Source organism: Oncorhynchus masou, chromosome 26 (genome assembly GCF_036934945.1).
Source record: "Oncorhynchus masou masou isolate Uvic2021 chromosome 26, UVic_Omas_1.1, whole genome shotgun sequence".
NCBI classification, from domain to species: domain Eukaryota; kingdom Metazoa; phylum Chordata; class Actinopteri; order Salmoniformes; family Salmonidae; genus Oncorhynchus; species Oncorhynchus masou.
In genome coordinates, this window is record NC_088237.1 from 1,236,696 (window position 1) to 1,256,692 (window position 19,997).

The 19,997-nt window shown below is 42.6% G+C and overlaps 1 protein-coding gene across 2 annotated transcripts in view; it reads right to left on the reverse strand.

The window, feature by feature from the left end:
• The window catches only part of LOC135514621 (beta-1,3-glucosyltransferase-like), a 110,623-nt gene that overhangs the window by 35,675 nt on the left and 54,951 nt on the right, over nucleotides 1–19,997 (reverse strand). For both annotated transcript variants that reach the window (XM_064938052.1, XM_064938053.1), the window contains exons 4-7: nucleotides 11,078–11,187; nucleotides 4,951–5,027; nucleotides 3,762–3,873; nucleotides 1,817–1,953 (exon numbers count right to left, since the gene is read on the reverse strand). In XM_064938052.1, coding sequence (XP_064794124.1) covers nucleotides 1,817–1,953; nucleotides 3,762–3,873; nucleotides 4,951–5,027; nucleotides 11,078–11,187 — 436 coding nt within the window. The remainder of the gene's footprint in view (nucleotides 1–1,816; nucleotides 1,954–3,761; nucleotides 3,874–4,950; nucleotides 5,028–11,077; nucleotides 11,188–19,997) is intronic.

Below are 19,997 nucleotides of genomic sequence, written 5' to 3' on the forward strand. Positions count from 1 at the left end.
TAAGGAAAAAAAAATATATTGTCCAGCAGAGAACATATGTGGTTGCTATTCAGGTTTCTAAAGACCACTAGGGAAGAAACATGATCTATGTTAGCAGTGAATACTATAGGTCAGGTATTCCTAAACTATACCCCCGCAATGCCGTCGGGGGTACGCCAAATAAAAATGTGATTCATGTAAAAAAATATATATTACAACACCTACTATTTGAAGTTTTTTTTTTTTTTTTTTTTTTTTTACTATTTTCTACATTGTTGAATATTAGTGAAGACATCAAACCTATGAAATAACACATATGGAATCATGTAATAACCAAAAAAGTGTTAAACAAATCAAAATATATTTTATATTTGAGATTCTGCAAATAGCCACCCTTTGCCTTGATGAAAGCTTTGAACACGCTTGGCATTCTCTCAACCAGCTTCACCTGGAATGCTTTTCCAACAGTCTTAAAGGAGTTCCCACATACGCTGAGCATTTATTGACTGATTTTCCTTCACTCTGCAGCCCAACTCATACCAAAATATCTCAATTTGGTTGTGGAGGCCAGGTCATCTGATGTGGCACTCAATCACTCTCCTTCTTGATAAAATAGCAATTACACAGCATGGAGGTGTGTTAAGTCATTGTCCTGTTGAAAAACAAATGATAGTTTCACTAAGCCCAAACCAGACGGGATGGCATATCACTGCAGAATGCTGTGTTAGTCATGCTGGTTAAGTGTGCCTTGAATTCTAAATAAATCACTGACCGTGTCACCAGCAAAGCACCCTCGCACCATAACACCTCATCCTCCACGGTGGGAACCACACATGCAGAGATCATCCGTTTAGCCAAACCGCATCTCACAAAGACACTGCGGTTGGAACAAAAAATCTCCAATTTGGACTCATCAGACGAAAGGACCAATTTCCACCGGTCTAATGTCCATTGCTGGTGTTTTTGGCTCAAGCAAGTCTCTTCTTCTTATGGTGTCCTTTAGTAGTGGTGTCTTTGCAGCAATTCGACCATGAAGGCCTGATTCACACAGTCTCCTCTGAACAGGTGATGTTGAGATGTGTCTGTTACTTGAACTCTGTGAAGTATTTATTTGGGCTGCAATTTCTGAGGTGCAGTTAACTGTGTCTTCCATTCCTGTGGTGGCCCTCATGAGAGCCAGTTTCATTATAGCCCTTGATGGTTTTTGCGACTGCACTTGAAGAAACTTTAAAAGTTCTTTACATTTTCTAGATTGACTAACCTTCATGTCTTAAAGTAATGATGGACTGCCATTTCTCTTTGCTTATTTGAGCTGTTCTTGGCATAATATGGACTTGGTCTTTTACCAGATAGCACTATCTTCTGTATACCCCCCTACCTTGTCACAACACACTGATTGGCTCAAACGCATTGACAAGGAAATAAATTCCAAGGTAGGGTTAAAGGATGGTAGATGGAGACTAGGGTTCAACGCTGCCATCTGTAATTCAAACAACAACAAAATGGCCACCGCCACTTTTTGGTAAACAGCTGAGAGATGTGCATGAAGAAATGTAATCAATCTCTCACGTATAGTTCTAACTATGTTTTAAAGCTATGACGTATTTTGTTTTCAATTGACATTGTTTACAAACAATGGAGTAAAACAAGCTTATATTTTGGGTTCTGATTTGATAAAACAGTTGAATGCATTCATAAGTTATATTTTCCAAGAAGAAATAGCTATATTGTTAATTTAGAAGTCGAAAACTGTATGTACAAATCACAGATTGCAACTATAAAGAAAGGTAGATGGAGACAAAAGTTAAAGGAAGTTCGATATCGATTAGGACCTGACCTGTCAAGCAGGGGGATGCTAAGGGCCCAGGCAGCAGAGAAGTCTGGGTATTTAAAGATGGAGGGGTTCTCTGCAAAGGCGTAGTGGTGGATGATGGTCGACTCCTCGTCATGGAGAGGTTTACCCAGGAACCACTCCTGAGGGATGGATGTGACATCATCAGCATCATGATGACATAGCTGCTAACGCGACACACATCTGGGCTGTATTCATTGAGATTAAGTATTATAAACGTTGCAGAAATAAATGTAATAAAAAAAGCTTTATTCCCAATTCGACATGACAGGCAAATGTATACACTTCCTTTAATCTGATAAACGGAAGCATACAGTATCTGAGGGGAGTCTACCAGTTATATTAGTAGTAGTTGTTTTTAAAGTACCCAAAACTATTTTCAGACTTTATTTGACCATGGTAAAGATGGTCCCTGCGTTAATACTGAATCAAATTCACCCAAAATTGAAGTCACACATACAGTGTGTATACAAAATGAGTCATAAGACCACCTACATCCTCTCTTCATCCCTGATACAGTGCTCGGAGCTCAGCGCTGTGTGTACCCCGCACAATGACACCCTCTGTATATAGCCTGTATATAGCCTCATTATTTTAATTTTATTGTGTTCATTTTTTAATATTTTTTTTTTTACTTTAGTTTATTTAGTAATTTTTTTCTTAAAACTGCATAGTTGGTTAAGGGCTTGTCAGTAAACATTTCAAGGTAAGGTCCACACCTGTTTTATTTGTCGCATGTGACAAACACCAATTTCATTTGATTTGTGTGATGAGATAATAATGAATTCTATTTCCCACTTGGAATTGGGATCCCTTACAGGTTCCAGGCTGTCCCGGCTAGCAGATGGAAGGTTCACTTCATTATTATGCATCGTTTTTCAGAGTGAGAATAACTTGGACCTCGGTTCTCTGTTAAGGTTTGGTGTACCACCGGGAGGTGGAATTAGTTTGATGGTGTTCATTGGACGGTGTCGAGATGTACCAATCAGGATGACCGTTGGATGATTTTTGTCTCTTTCCCATGCTTTGGTTGAAAGCCTGTTTCAACTGTCGAGGCTTATCAAAACACAAATCATTCACCCATAAATCTTAGCAAAAAAAACTATTTGTGAATTCCCAAGATTACACATTTTATGTTTGACAGTAGGAGAGTAATTTGAAACTCTTACAAAACCTACACAAATTATTGATGGTAACAAACTCCAGAAAGTTTAAGCATTCACTTTGCTGCAGTCAATAGGATGTTACTTTGAAGAAAATGAGGCAACACTATCAACTGTCGTTATCTGGTTTTATCCTCACAATCTACTTATTCAAAAAAAAAAATGATATTAACTCAATAACACTGTGGAGGACAACATGTTCTATTGGACTTCTGTTTCTGGTTTAAAACAAGTCGCTAATCAACCGGCAACACCTGGATCCTGAACCTCAGGGAGAGAGCAGCTCTGGAGACGAGCTCGGAGTAAAATAGTTAATATCACCTTAATAAGACACAAAACAAAACCCTCCCTGCATCTGTGCTGCTGCTAAAAAAAATCCTAACATCATTATTATCAATGGGCCTCCGGTGAGCCGGGCGGCTAAAGCTGCTGATGTTGTGTTTGTAACTGCTGTTGGCTAGGGTCTGAGTTTCCAAGACTCGGTCCAGCCGACTGACTGTATTACAGTAGCTGAGACAAATGGCTAGTGCTCAGTCACTGGCCAAGGAGAAGTGATGTACTGTGATTAAGGTACCAAGGTCATTTGGGCCAAAATGTTAGTATGAGATCCATTAGACACTCTGTGGCACATACAAGAATTCCAGTGTACTGGAGTTTATTTTTCTAAACAAAGGTTTCACGTCTAAAGAGTGAGAGAGAGACAACACACAGAGTGGTCATTAAGTGGAGATATAATTATTACAATCCTAAATCTGTGGGTCACTTACTTTTCTCCTGTCAAACTTCTTGAGGGCCTGGAGCAGCTTGGTCACCTTGACGTGAGTTTCCTCTTCCAGAAACACCAACCAGGATGAGTTCTTCCCAAACAACGAGGAGAGGCTAAGGAGGCAGAAACATCGTCATGGTCGCCAGACCTTTACACAACCTATTGAACCAGTGGATACATTCATGATATGACCTATTTGTTTTCATCTTGTAGCAAAAGACTAGCCTGGTCCCAGATCTGTTTGTGCTCTTGCCTACTCCATCATTGTTGTCTTTGTTTGGCATGAAAATTCAATAAGGAGTTAGCAAGAGAGCCAAAACAGACTGGCACCCAGGCTAGCATAAAGTTGAACAGGGGATAAGGTGACAGCTATAGGTAACTATCATATGGTAGGTAATCCTGTTATACAATAGGAGAAACAGTCATTCAAACTAATTAACTATTGTGTTTAGACCTTGTAGTATATCATGCTACACAAAGTAAACAAAACTTTCATAGAACTTCAAATATTGCTACAAGGTTATTTGCGAAAAATGGTTAGTAAATTTAGCAATTATTTCCCCCTCTTTTTTTTACCTGACCCTATCAGATGGAGACAGCCATACGCTTTTCAACAACGGATTTGATAAAAATGTCATAGTTAAATGACAACCAATGTAATTTGCTAACAAAGCCTCATATTGCAGAGGCCATTTGACAAAGATTTGAATGCTGAAAGAGACGAGTAGATCAGGAATAGGCGTACCTCTCGATGGTCAGCGCGCGAAGCTGCACACAGCGTGCAATTTAAAATAGGCTACTGATATTGCCTGGGGTTATTCGGCATGCAAAATGACTTGCAGATCAATGACTGTCAACATAATTACATTCTTAGTTTGACACTGAAGGAGAGGACAGAGTTGTCACAAAATATGAGCGGTATTTTCAGAAGGTAAAAATAAAGTCATTTGAGCAAAAAAAAAAAGAGCAGCCGATTAGTAAAGTTTGAATAGATTTTCTGACTGATAGATGCTACATTTGGATCAGTTTGGGATCCCACAGGCCATGCACTCATATCTTAAACATTTGAACCGGGGACCAATGCCTACCGGTGAATCGTTATGTCCCTAACTGTACTGTATGGAATCACAAGATGGAAGTCTTTGTGGATGTTGCTGCTCTTTTGAAAGCTGACAGGCCCAAGCACTTACTAAGGCAGCAGAGGAAGGATGCTCCAGTCTCCCTCATTGTCTGTCAGACTGTGGAGGAGCAGGACTGGAGGGGGTGTCTGAAAAGAAAAAACGCTGTTTAAGTCAAGCCAGACAGGGAAACCCTTGTTACTGTACAGCAGTGGGACCTCTGGAAGTCTTTACTTTACAGCAGTAACATAACAACGTATTTAAGAGTAACCAAGGGAGTCTTAACTTAAGAGCGGAGTAGCTAAGGAAGTCTTTACAGAAGTAACCCAAGGAAGTAATTTCTTTAGAGTAACTAACAAAGTATTTACTTTAACGCTAAGAGGTAGTCAATTTAGAGCAGAGTAACCAAAGAAGTCGTTAGTTTACAGCAGGAGGAAGGACAACCTAAGGAACCTTTGGAAGGACAGTCCTCAAAGAGTCTGGTTTTAGTTAGAAATAGCAGACACATGAGACACACGGTATCATCCATTACGATAAGTAGCATATATAGAAAAATGTGAATTTTGAAATGAAATAAGTTTGCTAATATGGGTGATTGTTTATTGGACAATTGATGGCTACAATCATCAAACTACTAGTAGTAGTTTAAAGGATCATGTTAGAAAACAGTGGAGCACATTAATGCTATGAACTTATCGCTCTTTTAAACGCATCAATTCAGACAATTTATCACAATATGGATTTTTGTCCCTATCACCAGCTTTACTAAGTACCTATACAATGGCTATTCTAAAACAAACTGTGTGAAGCCTAATGGTACTGCCCTATGCACTGCTCAAAAAATTGATTTTGGAGATGAAAACACAAATTTGGTTTCAAATCAAACCTTCTCTGATTCTGAGTTGAAGGGCATGTGAGGTAATCAGTAGTGGCCTGAGGTAGTCTCACACAGAGAGGAAAAACAAGGGCTCATGACTGCATCCACTCCAAACAGCAGACTGGAGGCGAAGGGGGACCATGCTGCTCACAGACACACAGCCTCTCTCCAGATTGATTTAAATATTCATGCTACTCAACAGCAATGTCCCACAAACACCTACCATCCCACCATCATAGTACTGGACTGTAACTCATTAACCCTGTGTCCAGTGTGTTAGCCATATTAGTCAGCACACACCAACAACATAAACGAGGCTCATAATGGTATGTTCACCCATCTAAATTTGACTTTTTTCTTACTACCTAAGGTGAGTTGAAAGTCAGATCAAACACCAGGCAGGCGGCAAGAACAAAAAGCCATGGCTTTACGCCACTTCTAAAAAAACGATTGCCAGATTTGAGAGGAGAGTGGCATGAGGAAACAGAGTTTGGGTGATGGCCACTGTGTGTGTGCAGACTCATAATCAGCAGCAGACTATTTGCATTGAACCCCCCCTTTGTTTTTACACTGTTGCTACTCACTGTTTATTATCTATGCATAGTCACTTTACCTCTACCTACATGTTCAAATTACCTCAATTAACTCAACTAACCTGTACACCCCCACACATTGACTCAGTACCGGTACCCCCTGTAATATAGCCTCGTTACTGTTATTTCAGTGTTTAAAAAAAATAAACTTTTTTTTTTGTTACAAACCCTTAGCCAATGATGCAGTAAGTAAGCATTTCCCGTTGTATTTGGTGCATGTGACAAATTATTTTATTTTATTTGAGCAGGAGAGAGAATAGAGAGAGACAGAGACGGAGCATGATGTGGTTGTGGAGAGTGTGGACATGGAGCAGAGCAGAGGAATGGGAGGCTGATTGAGACGTGACTCAGGGTCAGAGAGACACAGCCATCACAGAGACACAGTATGCTTAAATCATGGAGTAGACTAGGTGGGGTGTGTGTGGCAAGGGTGGGGGAGCTTGGTCCCAAGACTCCAAAACTGCCAAGCTACAACAGCCACAGCCTCCTTACTCATACAAATCTAACTTTATTTGCCACATGCGCCGAATACAACAAGTGTAGACTTTACCGTGAAATGCTTACTTACAAGCCCTTAACCAACAGTGCAGTTCAAGAAGAAGAAAATATTTAAGTAGGCTAAAATTAGAACTAATAATAAAAAGTAACACAATAAGAATAACGAGGCTTTATACAGGGGGCACCGGTACCGAGTCAGAGTGCAGGGGTACAGGCTAGCTGAGGTATTCTGTACATGTAGGTGGGGGTGAAGTGACTATGCATTGGTAACAAACGAACAGCGAGTAGCAGCAGTGAACAAGAGGGGGAAAGGTAGCGGGGGGGTCAATTGTCTGTTGCCGATTTTTATGAATTATATGGCTTGGGGGTAAGAAGCTGTTAAGGAGCATTTTGGTCCTAGACTTGGCTATCCGGTACCGCTTGCCATGCTGTAGCAGAGAAAACAGTCTATAACTTGGATGACTGGAGCCTCTGACTATTTTATGGGCATTCCTCTGACAACGCCTCCAGGATAGCAGGAAGCTAGGCCCCAGTGATGTACTGTGCCGTCTACACTACCCTCTGTAGCGCCTTACGGTCAGATGCCGAGTAGTTGCCATACGAGGCGGTAATGCAACCGGTCAGGATGGTGCAGCTGTAGAACCTTTTGATGATCTGGGGGCCCATGTCAAATATTTTCAGTCTCCTGAGGTGGAATAGGTTTTCCTTTCCTTGAAAGTGGCAGGCCTAGCCTTTATCTCAATGCAGTTGTTTCCTGTAATCTATGGCTTCTGGTTGGGATATGTACGTACAGTCACTGTGGGGACGACATCGTCAATGCACTTATTGATGAATCCAATGACTGAGGTGGTGTATTCCTCAATGCCATTGGATGAATCCCGGAAGATTTTCCAGTCTGTGCGAGCATAACAGTTCTGTAGTGTAGCATCCGCGTCATCTAACCAGTTCCGTATTGAGCGAGTCACTGGTACTTCCTACTTTAGTTTTTGCTCATAAGCAGGAATCAGGAGGATAGAACGGTGGTCAGATTTGCCCAATGGAGGGTGGGGGAGAGCTTTGTATGCATCTGTGTGTGTGGAGTAAATGTAGCCTTTGAGTTTTTTTCCCCCTGGTTGCACATGTGACATGCTGGTAAAAATTTGGTAAAACTGATATAAGTGTTTCTGCATTAAAGTCCCCGGCCACTAGGAGTGCCACTTCTGGGTGAGCATTTTCTTCTTTTCTTATGGCCTTACAGGTTCGGTTGAGAGGTCTTAGTGCCAGCTTTGCTTTGTGGTGGTAAAGACGGTTACGAATAATACAAATGAGAACTCTTGGTAGATGGTGTGGTCTACAACTTATCATAAGGTACTCTTCATCAGGCGAGCAATACCTCGAGACTTCTTAAATATTAGACATCGGGCACCAGCTGTTATTGACAAAAAGACACACACCCCCACCCCTCATCTTACCAGAGGTAGCGTCTCTGTTCTGCCGGTGCATAGAAAATCCTGCCAGCTCTATATTGTCTGTTTCTTCATTCAGCCACGTCTCAGTGAAACATAGGATGTTACAGTTTTTAATGTCCCTTTGGTAGGATAATCTTAATAATAGGCCATCAATTTTCTTTTCTTTACTAACGATTGCATGTTAGCAAGGAGAATGGAAGGAATTGGGAGTTTACTCGCTCGCCTCCGGCTTCTCAGAAGGATCCCCGATCTGCGTCCCCTTTTCCCAGCGTATTTTCTTCACGCAAAAGGCGTGGATCTGGGCCTGTTCCAGTGAAAGCAGGATATCCTTCTCGTCGGACTCGTTGAAGGAAAAAGTTTCTTCCAGTCCGTGGTGAGTAATCGCTTTTCTGATGTCCAGAAGTTATTTTCGGTCATAAGAGACGGTAGTAGCAACATTAAGCACACAATAAGTAAAAAAAATAAGTAACACAAAAAGCCACAAAAAAATAAATAAATCACAATTGGTTGGGAGAATGTAAAACGTCAGCCATGTTCTTCGGCGCCATGATATGCACGCACACACAAACAAAAACTGCGAGGTCCTGCAAGTGACTGTCTTACACAGCCACTTTTTATAGAAATATACAGCTGAATATGTTTGACTATACACTGAGTATACCAAACATTAGGAACTCCTTCCTAATATTGAGTTGCCCCCCCCCTTCTCCACAGAACAGCCTCAATTCGTCAGGGCCTGGACTCTACAAGGTGTCAAAAGCGTTGCACAGGGATGCTGGCCCATGTTGACTCCAATGCTTCCCACAGTTGTGTCAAACTGGCTGGATATCCTTTGGGCGGTAGTCCTCAGCGATTGGATCGTCTTTAACCAAATCAGAGTATCAAAGCCGATGGCTCTTCACCCAAGTGTGTTCTGGCTCTGGCCCAACCCATCGGTTTCTGGACCAATCAGACGGCCCAGAATGTGTGGCATTCGGTGAAGGGTCAGGGAGGTACTCAGATCCAGACGCGTAGGAGAAACTAACGTCCGTGGGTGTGGTGTAGCTTTTGGTCAGAGAATAAAGTCTGGGTATCCAGACAAGGACCCCTGCTCTGCTCTACTGACCTTGCAAAGACATACAAGGAAAAATGCATCTCTAACGTTTGCTTTTTATCAAGTTAACCTGAGTTTTCTGAAGTTTGCTATTGAGTGACCACAGTTCTCACTCACCAAATAACTCACTTGAACAGAGATTGAGTTAAATTACTTATGCAATAACCTGGTAGGTAACTGTCATATGTATTAGTCTATGTTCCAGGGTTCAGCTAAATGGACGGATGTAATGGTGGTTCTAACTAGGTGACATCTGAGAACAGGATAGGTTTAAAAAATGTAAATGATGTTCTCTTGGACTGCAGCTGATTTACATACTGAAGGCCTGAATGTGTTCAATTCAGGGCACAGTTTTTCTAAACATTTATTCAAGTCCAAAATTATCCTGTACTGTGTTAAATTCTTCTCCTCTTTCAGATGTAGTCCCTCCTATTTAAAAAACAAAACAGAATCAAGTATGCAACATATCACATTATATTTGCTAAAACAAATATTATATCATCCCATGACATTTGGTCTAAATATTGTCTTCCATCTTTCTAAGCAAAAACAGAATTGAGACAACACAGGATAATTTTGATCTGGAATAAATGTTTTGAATAATGCTGACAGAATACAATATGATGTAGTCTGTTTAACAAAGACAACCATGGTGATGTATTTCATTGCATTACACTGCTGGACAACACACTATGCTACCAGTACCTAGTTTTCTCTACCGTTCAGATGGGGCTGCGATCTGAGACAATGATTGTTTCCTTCATATCAAAAGCAATACTGACACCATGTGGCAACGAGCATGGACTGCAATGGTGCCTCGGTTAATTGATGCTGATTAAGTGTATTGTGAAAAGACATCATTTATTTCCTTGGTTGACTGCAGTATCGATACAGAACTGAAACTCTGCTTGTTAATTAGGTTGTATAACACCGTGTTAAAGGAACAATCTGCAGTCAAACAACAACAAACACACTATCACTGTTTTGGTAAACAGCTGAGGGATGGGGCTGGAGAAATGTAACCACTCTCAATGGTTCTATTTAATTAATTTAAAAGTCTAGCTATCTCGCTCACAAACCCGCACTGCTATTTGATCTTGCATCCTCTGTCTCGCAAACACAGCTGACCACCTTCTTGAAATACTTCAGGCAGAAGCGTCAGCCAAAAGCAATTCAATGGCACGGATGGTGGTATTTAAACGTAAAGAGTTGAACTTGACTCGGTTACACTAAGCTGATGGTTTTCCACTCTAATTATTCCAAAAGAGTAACAGATATGACGGCTGTATGCTCCACAGGGAGCGTAGAGGAATAAGTAGGGAAGTAACAGCCATGAGCCATAGAGAAGATGGTTGAAGTTAAGGGATGCTGTTGTTTTTCAAAAAACCTGTGTGTACACACACACACACACACACACACACACACACACACACACACACACACACACATATATATGTAACTACCCTTGTGGGTCCTGGAAATCCACAAAAGTCCCCACAAGGGTAGTAAAACAAGGAATTCTCCATCGTGGGGACAATGAGGACAAAGGCTATTTTCGGCATAGGGGTTAGGTTTAGGGTTCCAATTAGGGTTAGGGGTTAGGGAAAATGGAAAGGAAGTCAATTGTAGTTCCCCAAAAGGATAGTAAAACATTTGCTGTGTTTGTTTCTTTAAGTGGTGCTGGTGGTACCTGTGTGAGGCTCTGAGTCTGTTGTAACAGGTCTGCTCTCTGTCTCTCCGCCCAACTCATGTGGAATGAGTTACTCTGGCTCTGGATCACAAATACTATCTCTTGCAGGTCTGCAACACACAGACAGCACAGGAACAGATCAGAGAGACAGACACACACATCAGGTTAGAAAACACAGCACAGGATGTGAAGTAGCGCCACACCAACATTCCCTTTCTAAAGATGTTCTAGGGATAATTAACAGCTCTCTTAAATTCCCACACAAACACTACCTTACTCTGACCTCCATTGTAAACAATCACCATCCCATGAATAAAAGTTTCATTTGGCCTGAGTGACAAAGTCCATAAATGTCACTCTCGCGCACACACACACACACACAGTAAATGATGATCAGTCAGATGGGGTTGGCTAATGCAGTGACAGAACTCAACAGATAGCTGAATCAGCCTAAAGCCCAGCTGTCCACTGTGTGCGGCAGAGGCAAGATGGGCAGAAACAAGATGGGCAGCCTAGTAAATATTATTGATATATATTATTATTTCCAGTGTGTAACGAGCCCGAGGTTAACGGCGAGCCTGTTGTAGCCGCTCGACAATATCTCTTTAATGGCCTCGATCGCTCTTTAGAGAAGTGCGACACGTTTACATATCATTATTGTGACCTTTATAGGGCTCGTATTACAGGCCCCGCTAATGCAGTCGGGCTTCATGTGGAATCCATTTACAGAATAGTAATGACGGGATGGGGGCTTTCCCTGTGTGACGAATCACATCGGTGGCAATGGGAACGACTGTAAACTACGTAAGCTCTCGGTCTCTCTCGCTTGCCAACGGAATAACAACCTGGCTGAAGGACTAATGGAGTGAAGAATGTGTGCAATTTTCACCCATCATACTGTTCAATGGAATTACACCCAACGACCCTCATCCAATCCCCTAAGCTGTCTTTGACAAGTTTGTGCTGACTGAAAACACAGTTGTCTCACACATTGGGAAAGCAGGCCACATCCAGCTGCTGTACTGACTGACTGGATGGATGGAACATGCGATTTCAAACCAACACCCTTCCTTGAGATTGTTAGATCATTGCCCTTACCAGGATATAAACCAACAACCTTCTGGATAGTAGTCTGCCTCTCTAACCTCTTGAACAGGTCTCTGAATCTCTGGCCCCATGGCTACTGATGTCAGCCTATAAACACAGAATATGTCTATGGTGCTGCCCCAGTAGGGCAGCAAGCCACATCCAGGTGTAGACACTAGAGACTATAGAGGAGTCGGCTTGGCCAGGTGTACTGATTGACTGCTTAGAGGAGGTAGCAGGTGGCACTGGTGCTCCCAACTTAAAAAAAGTTATATTGGGCCTATATGTAGTGGTGAGTCGTCATTCAGGGAAGGTGGAGCAAATCCACATGGTTGGTTTCAATACTTCAAAACCAAAGGGTAGGTGCAGGGAGTCAATAGACTGGTTTTCGGTTAAATTGTGAGTTTATTAAATGGATCAAATTTGGAGCGGCAGTTTATTTTTCCTGTGAGTGAAGTGGTTTTTAGCAGAGTGGTTAGAAAGGACGGGGAGGGCCAGAGCAGCGATGAGCAGGGTTTCCAACAGCTCCACTAATCACATACTCTGGTTCTGGTCACACAAACACAGCAGACAGACGGATGGGACATGGAGGGCCAGAGCGGTGATGAGCAGGGTTTCCAATAGCTCCACTCATCACATACTCTGGTTCTGGTAATTCAAACAAACACGGCAGACAGACCGATTGGACGTGGAGGGCCAGAGCGGTGATGAGCAGGGTTTCCAATAGCTCCATCACATACTCTGGTTCTGGTCACACAAACACAGCAGACAGACGGATGGGACATGGAGGGCCAGAGCGGTGATGAGCAGGGTTTCCAATAGCTCCACTCATCACATACTCTGGTTCTGGTCAAACAAACACGGCAGACAGACCGATTGGACGTGGAGGGCCAGAGCGGTGATGAGCAGGGTTACTAATAGCTCCACTCACATACTCTGGTTCTGGTCACACAAACACGGCAGACAGACCGATTGCCACGTTGGACATTTTAATTAGCCGCTTAAGTATTTGCACAGAATGTGGTCATAAAGATATCCGGCGGGGAGGTTTGTTTTTATGTCAAGCTTTTTTAACAAACATTAACACGGGGGGGTTTTAAACACAAACAAGTCATGGCAGCCAGTGACAGGTCTGTAATCTTCCTCTGGCTAATGGTGGTGGCAGAGCGACACAGGGAGGGAGAGGGGAAGGAGAAAGAGCTGATCTGATGACACTTGAACCCATTCCCACACAGGGCCTGAGAAATCAGCAGGGGGTAAACACTGGATCGGTGTCTTTTTAACATAGTGTGTGTGTTGCTCTGTGTGCAGCCTCTCTCTCTACCCTGGTTCACCACCCCCCATCACAGAATCCCAATAGATCAAGGCTTTTTCCCCCTTTCTCCTATATACGAACACACACCGCCCTCCTCTGAAAGATCAACTTAGAGACAATCTGTCTCTCATACCTTCACACCACCTCTAAAAGCCCTTCTCCTGAGTCCGCTTAGTGTGTGTGCTGTCTGTTTGACTCTGCGCCTGTGTGTGTGTGTGTGTGTGTGTGTGTGTGTGTGTGTGTGTGTGTGTGTGTGTGTGTGTGTGTGTGTGTGTGTGTGCACATGCTGGTGTAATGTATTCTAAAGCCCTAGATGCCGTTCCACAACGGCTTAGCCTTCTGATACTGCAGCGAACAGCAATAATACAACAGCTGCCTGTGACTAGTGCTAGGATCAGATAAGCTGCATGCCAATCTCTCATTGTGTAGATAATACCTCCCCCCATGCCAAAGCAGAGGAGAAACCGGGGGTAAAAAAGAAACTAATTAAGAGTGAATTCACCGTTCCGGGCGCCATACTAATGGGTTTCGATTAATCATCAAACAACGGAGAGGAAGGCAGCGTTCCAAATGGCATCCTATTCACTACATATTGCACTACTGTAGACCAGAGCTCTACAGGCCCTGGTCAAAAGCTGTGCACTATGTAGGGAATAGGATGCCATTTGGGACACACAGGATGAGAGGAAAGGATAAATCCTAGTACAGTCTCCCCTTCTAACCTAATCTCCATCAGACCTTGTCCTCGCGTCCTATCCCTTTAGTCGCAAATGCTTTTCCACGTTCTTCTTCTAATGCCCCGACAGCTACAGCAGGCAGGCCCAGGGGAAGTGAGTGATCAATACATTTATTGAATTACGGCTGATTTGTTGATTTGAAATGGCGGCTCCCATACCAAAGACATCGCAAAGCACAGAGAGATGCCTCAATGACAAACGGAAGTGGATTTCGCCGCTCTGTTCTGTGATGTCTTTTGGTTGAGAGGGTTGTGCAGTGATGCTTAAGGGGAGAGAAGGTGGCTAGGGAGATAGCGGTGTCCCTTGGCACTGGTCATGCCGTCACACGGACAATCACGGACAGAAACACAAATGCTTGCACCGACGCACGCAAACGGACAGACGTGCAGGCACACACACACAGAGTCATTAACCTCACACCATTAACAGATTATTTATTTTACCAGGTCTTTGTCTGATCACAGAGCTGGCAAGCATATGAGTCTGCCGTTAGTTTATCTCTTCTTCCTCTCGCTCTGTATCCCATGGGGTAGGGGGAAGGCAGTCCATCGATAAAAAGGCAGTATCTGCCCTCAGATATATTGCCTGGAATGAGACGTGAGAGAGCTCTCCATTCTTATACTATTTCTCATCACATGGAGCCAGCCTTCCTACACTATCATCTCTGCTCAATGGCAAAAACACACTCACCCTCTCTCCTCACAGAAGGCACTGGAGTGTGTTGGAGTTGATATTCGTGTGAGTAAGAGAGAAATAGAAATAGATGGAAAGAAGAAGACAGAAAGCAAACCCAAGTGTGTTTGTGGTGATGATCAGTGGACTTTACACAAGATCAGATAATGCAGAGGGACAGGATGGCAGGGGGTGAGGGGACAGGGGAGCATGAGGGTAGAGAGGGAGGATGGCAGAAGGTACGGGGGAAGAGAAGTGCGTTCCCCCCTGGGATATCCTGCAGCGCCTATCATCCCCATCAGTGTCACGGAGCAGAGGTGGTGTGAGATCCACTACAGCTCACAGGCATTTAACCCTTCACACAGCTCAGGGCCCGACCCCCCCCCCCACTATTAAACACACACACAGCAGCACACCTGGGGGAAAAAGAAAAAAGGGATGAAATAGTAAGGCTAACTGTGTTACAGCTATAGCGGTTTGGCCTGCCAGAAAATTATGACTGCAAAAAGCATAGACAATACAGAGAACGGGAAAGAACAAGGCAGGTCAATCGTGCGATTTCAATTACAGCGATTTCTTTGACAAATGAAAATCGGCTTCTGTTGAGAAAGACGGAGATCTACCGCCACCGGTGAGGCCATTAGCGTGTTGTGAACAAAGATAGTGTCATTACAGATGCAGAGCTGTCTATTGTAGCAATCAGTGCAGAGAGATGTCAATAGCTCATTTCCATAAGCGGCGGGACCAGCGTCCTCACCGCCGATGCTGATTGGGTCTGTGTAGGAAGCTTCCACGCTCCGGTGGCTCGCATCATTGGGCTCCCCCAGACAAGACACTTTGGAATTATCCTGCTCCGGAATTATCCATCTCTCCATAAAAACTAACTTCATGTTTCTCTCTTGCTTGGGATCCAATTGGGAGCTCCTAGGAGATGGGGCACACAGGAGAGCATTGAGCTGCTCAAGCTTGTCCATTATGCCAGATAGCGCCACAATCAAGGTACGCATTCAATCTGGCCATCTTTCAGGCTCACTGAGGGTTCGATTCAGTCGGATGGAGAGAATTTATATTCTACCGAGGGGCGTTTTGGCAGGCCACCAGCCCATGTGTCATATAGAAAGTGCAAACGATTTCCTCTCATACTGAGTTTTAATTGCCTGGTGCAGGGATCAATAGAAGCGCAGTGTGTTTAACTTTCAGCTTACAGCGGGAAAGGTCAGTGTCATAAATATATCTCTCCGTGATTTGGAGAGGGGGAGATAGGGAGCTAGGGGACAGAGAGAAATAGAGAATGACCTTATTACCACTCTCAGAAAGAGAGCCAGCCAGACTCAACACCTGAAGTTCGGAGAGGGGTATGTACGCCTACTTTAATCACACTCATTATAAATGCTGCAGTCCAGGTCTCCGTGGAAAACTCAGCAAATGAGTGTTGAAGGCAGCCTTAAACCCCCTACTTTGCATTAATAATTAAGGACCCAGAGGCTATTTAGTTTTAACAGATTCCAAATCCTCACTCCCATCATCTGCTTCTAAACCTCAACGCCTTTTAAGAGTACTGTGGATGAAGTCAACATCATCATCACCACTTAGTATCGACACAGCGTGCTTTTGCATTGAGTGAGTGAGTGAGTGAGTGAGTGAGTGAGTGAGTGAGTGAGTGAGAGAGATATTGTTTTTAATATTTTGTGTTTGGTGGGAGTAATCGGTGCTGTCTTGATCACTGAAATAAAGAGCAGGTCAGATGAGTTCAGGAGAAAACCGGAAGGCAAACCGAGTTGGAAGACAAGAGGCGAGATTTGCTTTGTATGATTTTTTCTCTCCAGAGGCACACACACAGCCGAGCACTTTTGACAAGTACTCCCCACAGTGGCACTGATGTTTAGTGTGTTGAAACATGTTAGACTATCATAAGCTGCTACATATTTTAGAGGAGAGCTTTTGGCTACAGTATGGTTTCTGTCAGCAACTTGTGAGCAGGCCTCCTAGGAGGACAAAATGGAGGAGATCTCTAATCATGGGCTGGCTCCCTGCCAATACAGTCGCATGTACAGTGGGGCAAAAAAGTATTTAGTCAACCATCAATTGTGCAAGTTCTCCCACTTAAAAAGATGAGAGGCCTGTAATTTTCATCATAGGTACACTTCAACTATGACAGACAAAATTAGAAGAAAAAAATCCAGAAAATCACATTGTAGGATTTTTAATGAATTTATTTGCAAATTATGGTGAAAAATAAGTATTTGGTCACCTACAAACAAGCAACATTTCTGGCTCTCACAGACCTGTAACTTATTCTTTAAGAGGCTCCTCTGTCCTCCACTCGTTATCTGTATTAATGGCACCTGTTTGAACTTCTTATCAGTATAAAAGACACCTTTCCACAACCTCAAACAGTCACACTCAAAACTCCACTATGGCCAAGACCAAATAGCTGTCAAAGGACACCAGAAACAAAATTGTAGACCTGCTCCAGGCTGGGAAGACTGAATCTGCAATAGGTAAGCAGCTTGGTTTAAATAAATCAACTGTTGGGGAGCCATTATTAGGAAATGAAAGACATACAAGACCACTGATAATCTCCCTCGATCTGGGGCTCCACGCAAGATCTCACCCCATGGGGTCAAAATGATCACAAGAACGGTGAGCAAAAATCCCAGAACCACACGGGGGGACCTAGTAAATGACCTGCAGGGAGCTGGGACAAAAGTAACAAAGCCTACCATCAGTAACACACTACGCCGCCAGGGACTCAAATCCTGCAGTGCCAGACGTGTCCCCAACTTTGACGTCATCGCCCCCACCCTTCCCAACCAGCTATGGATCTGGAAACACTTTCTATGTCTTCCACTAGATGTCCTCATTCAGTAGAGCGTTTAATTGTGCAAATCCCGCGAGATTTGACCCTTTGGGAGGCAAAATAGTGGGTGTCGCGAGAAAATACATGTGCGTTCGAGCGCGAATTGTACACAGTCATTCCTCCGTTCCAGATTGTCTGAGAAGAATTGCTTTTGTCCGGTTGAATCGCCAATTGTTTTGTACGTTTAACATCCTAAAGCTTGATTCTGCACAGTTTAGTCGACATATAATATGGAATTTTGAAGTTTTGATGCGCATCCCCTCGGGACCAGAGGTAATTTTGGATGCATTTCAACCGGAATTTGTCGCGTTTGCTAATACAAAGACACACGACTTGAAACCAAACACTGTTTTGGGTAAGTATGACTCCTTCCACTACATTCTGATCGAAGACCATCAAAGGTAAGGGAATATTTATGTTGTAATTTTGTGTTTCTGTTGACTCCAACATAGCGGAGAAATATTGCTTACGTCTGAGCGCTGTCTCAGATTATTGAATAGTGAGCGATTTCTGTAACGTGAAAAAGAAATGTGACAAAGCGATTGCATTAAGAAGCAGTGTATCTTTCTAACTATATGTAGAACATGTATATTTAGTCAAAGTTTATGATGTGTATTGCTGTTATCTGGCGTTATCTGGCGGAGTTATCTATAATTTCTCCGGACATTTTTGTAGCATTTTTTGAACATGGCTTCAATGTAAACGGAGATTTATGGATATAAATTGCATATTATTGAAAAAAACAAAATGCACTGTGTAACATGTCCTATTACTGTCATCTGATGAAGATTTTCAAAAGGTTAGTGAATTATTTTTCTTTTAATCCTGCGTTTGTGATTGCATCTTTTGTTTGACAAAATGGCTACATATCGTCTGTCTTTGTGGTGGTTTGATATACAAGTGCTTTGTTTTCGCCGTAAAACATTATAGAAATCTGACTCGCTGGGTAGATGAACAAGGTGTTTCTCTTTCATTTGAGCTATTGGACTTGTTAATGTGTGGAGGTTAAATATTTCTAAGAATATTTTTGCATTCTGTGCGCCACTTTTTGAGTTGAGGGGGTGGGGGGGTGCCCTTGGGGAACATGTAGCGTGAACAAGTTAACGTTAAAAAGAAATGTGACAAAGCGGTTGCATTAGGAAGCAGTGTATCTTTCTAACTACATGTAGAACATGTATATTTAGTCAAAGTTTATGATGTGTATTTCTGTTATCTGGCGGAGCTATCTATAATTTCTCCTGACATTTTTGAGGATTTTCTGAACATGGCGTCAATGTAAACGGAGATTTATGGATATAAATTGCATATTATTGAAAAAAAACAAATGTACTGTGTAACATGTCCTATTACTGTCATCTGATGAAGATTTTCAAAAGGTTAGTGAATTATTTTTCTTTTAATCCTGCGTTTGTGATTGCATCTTTTGTTCGACAAAATGGCTGCATATCGTCTCTGTCTTTGTGGTGGTTTGACATAAATATGTGCTATGTTTTCACCATAAAACATTTTAGAAATCTGACACGCTGGGGAGATGAACAAGGTGTTTATCTTTCATTTGAGCTATTGGACTTGTTAATGTGTGGAGGATAAATATTTCTAAGAATATTTTTGCATTCTGTGCGCCACCTTTTGAGTTGAGCGGGGGGAGGTGTGGTGCCCTTGGGGAACCTGTACCGTGAACAAGTTAACAAAGTATTGAGAAAAACTTTTGTTATTGACCAAATACTTATTTTACACCATAATTTGCAAATAAATTCATTAAAAAATCCTACAATGTGATTTCTGGATTTTTTTCTCTCATTTTGTCTGTCATAGTTGAAGTGTACCTATGATGAAAATTACAGGCCTCTCATCTTTTTAAGTGGGAGAACTTGCACAATTGGTGGCTGACTAAATACTTTTTTGCCCCACTGTATAAGGCCAATAGCACGAAGAACAATAGATATTAGGCCAGGCTAACCCTGGGGAGTACTTTTCTTCAGGGCCATAATCATAATTACAATCGCAAATGGTTTGGTCCACAGTCTGTCACACAACTTGTAGGCTAATTGCAATTTTAATGAGTACATCTTCGGCCCCTTTTTCCTTACATTTTACATTTACATTTTAGTCATTTAGCAGACGCTCTTATCCAGAGCAACTTAAAGGAGCAATTAGGGTTATGTGCCCTGCTCAACGGCACAGATACATTTTTCACCAAGTAGGTCGAAGGATTCGGACCAGAGACATTTTGGGTACTGGCCCAACGTT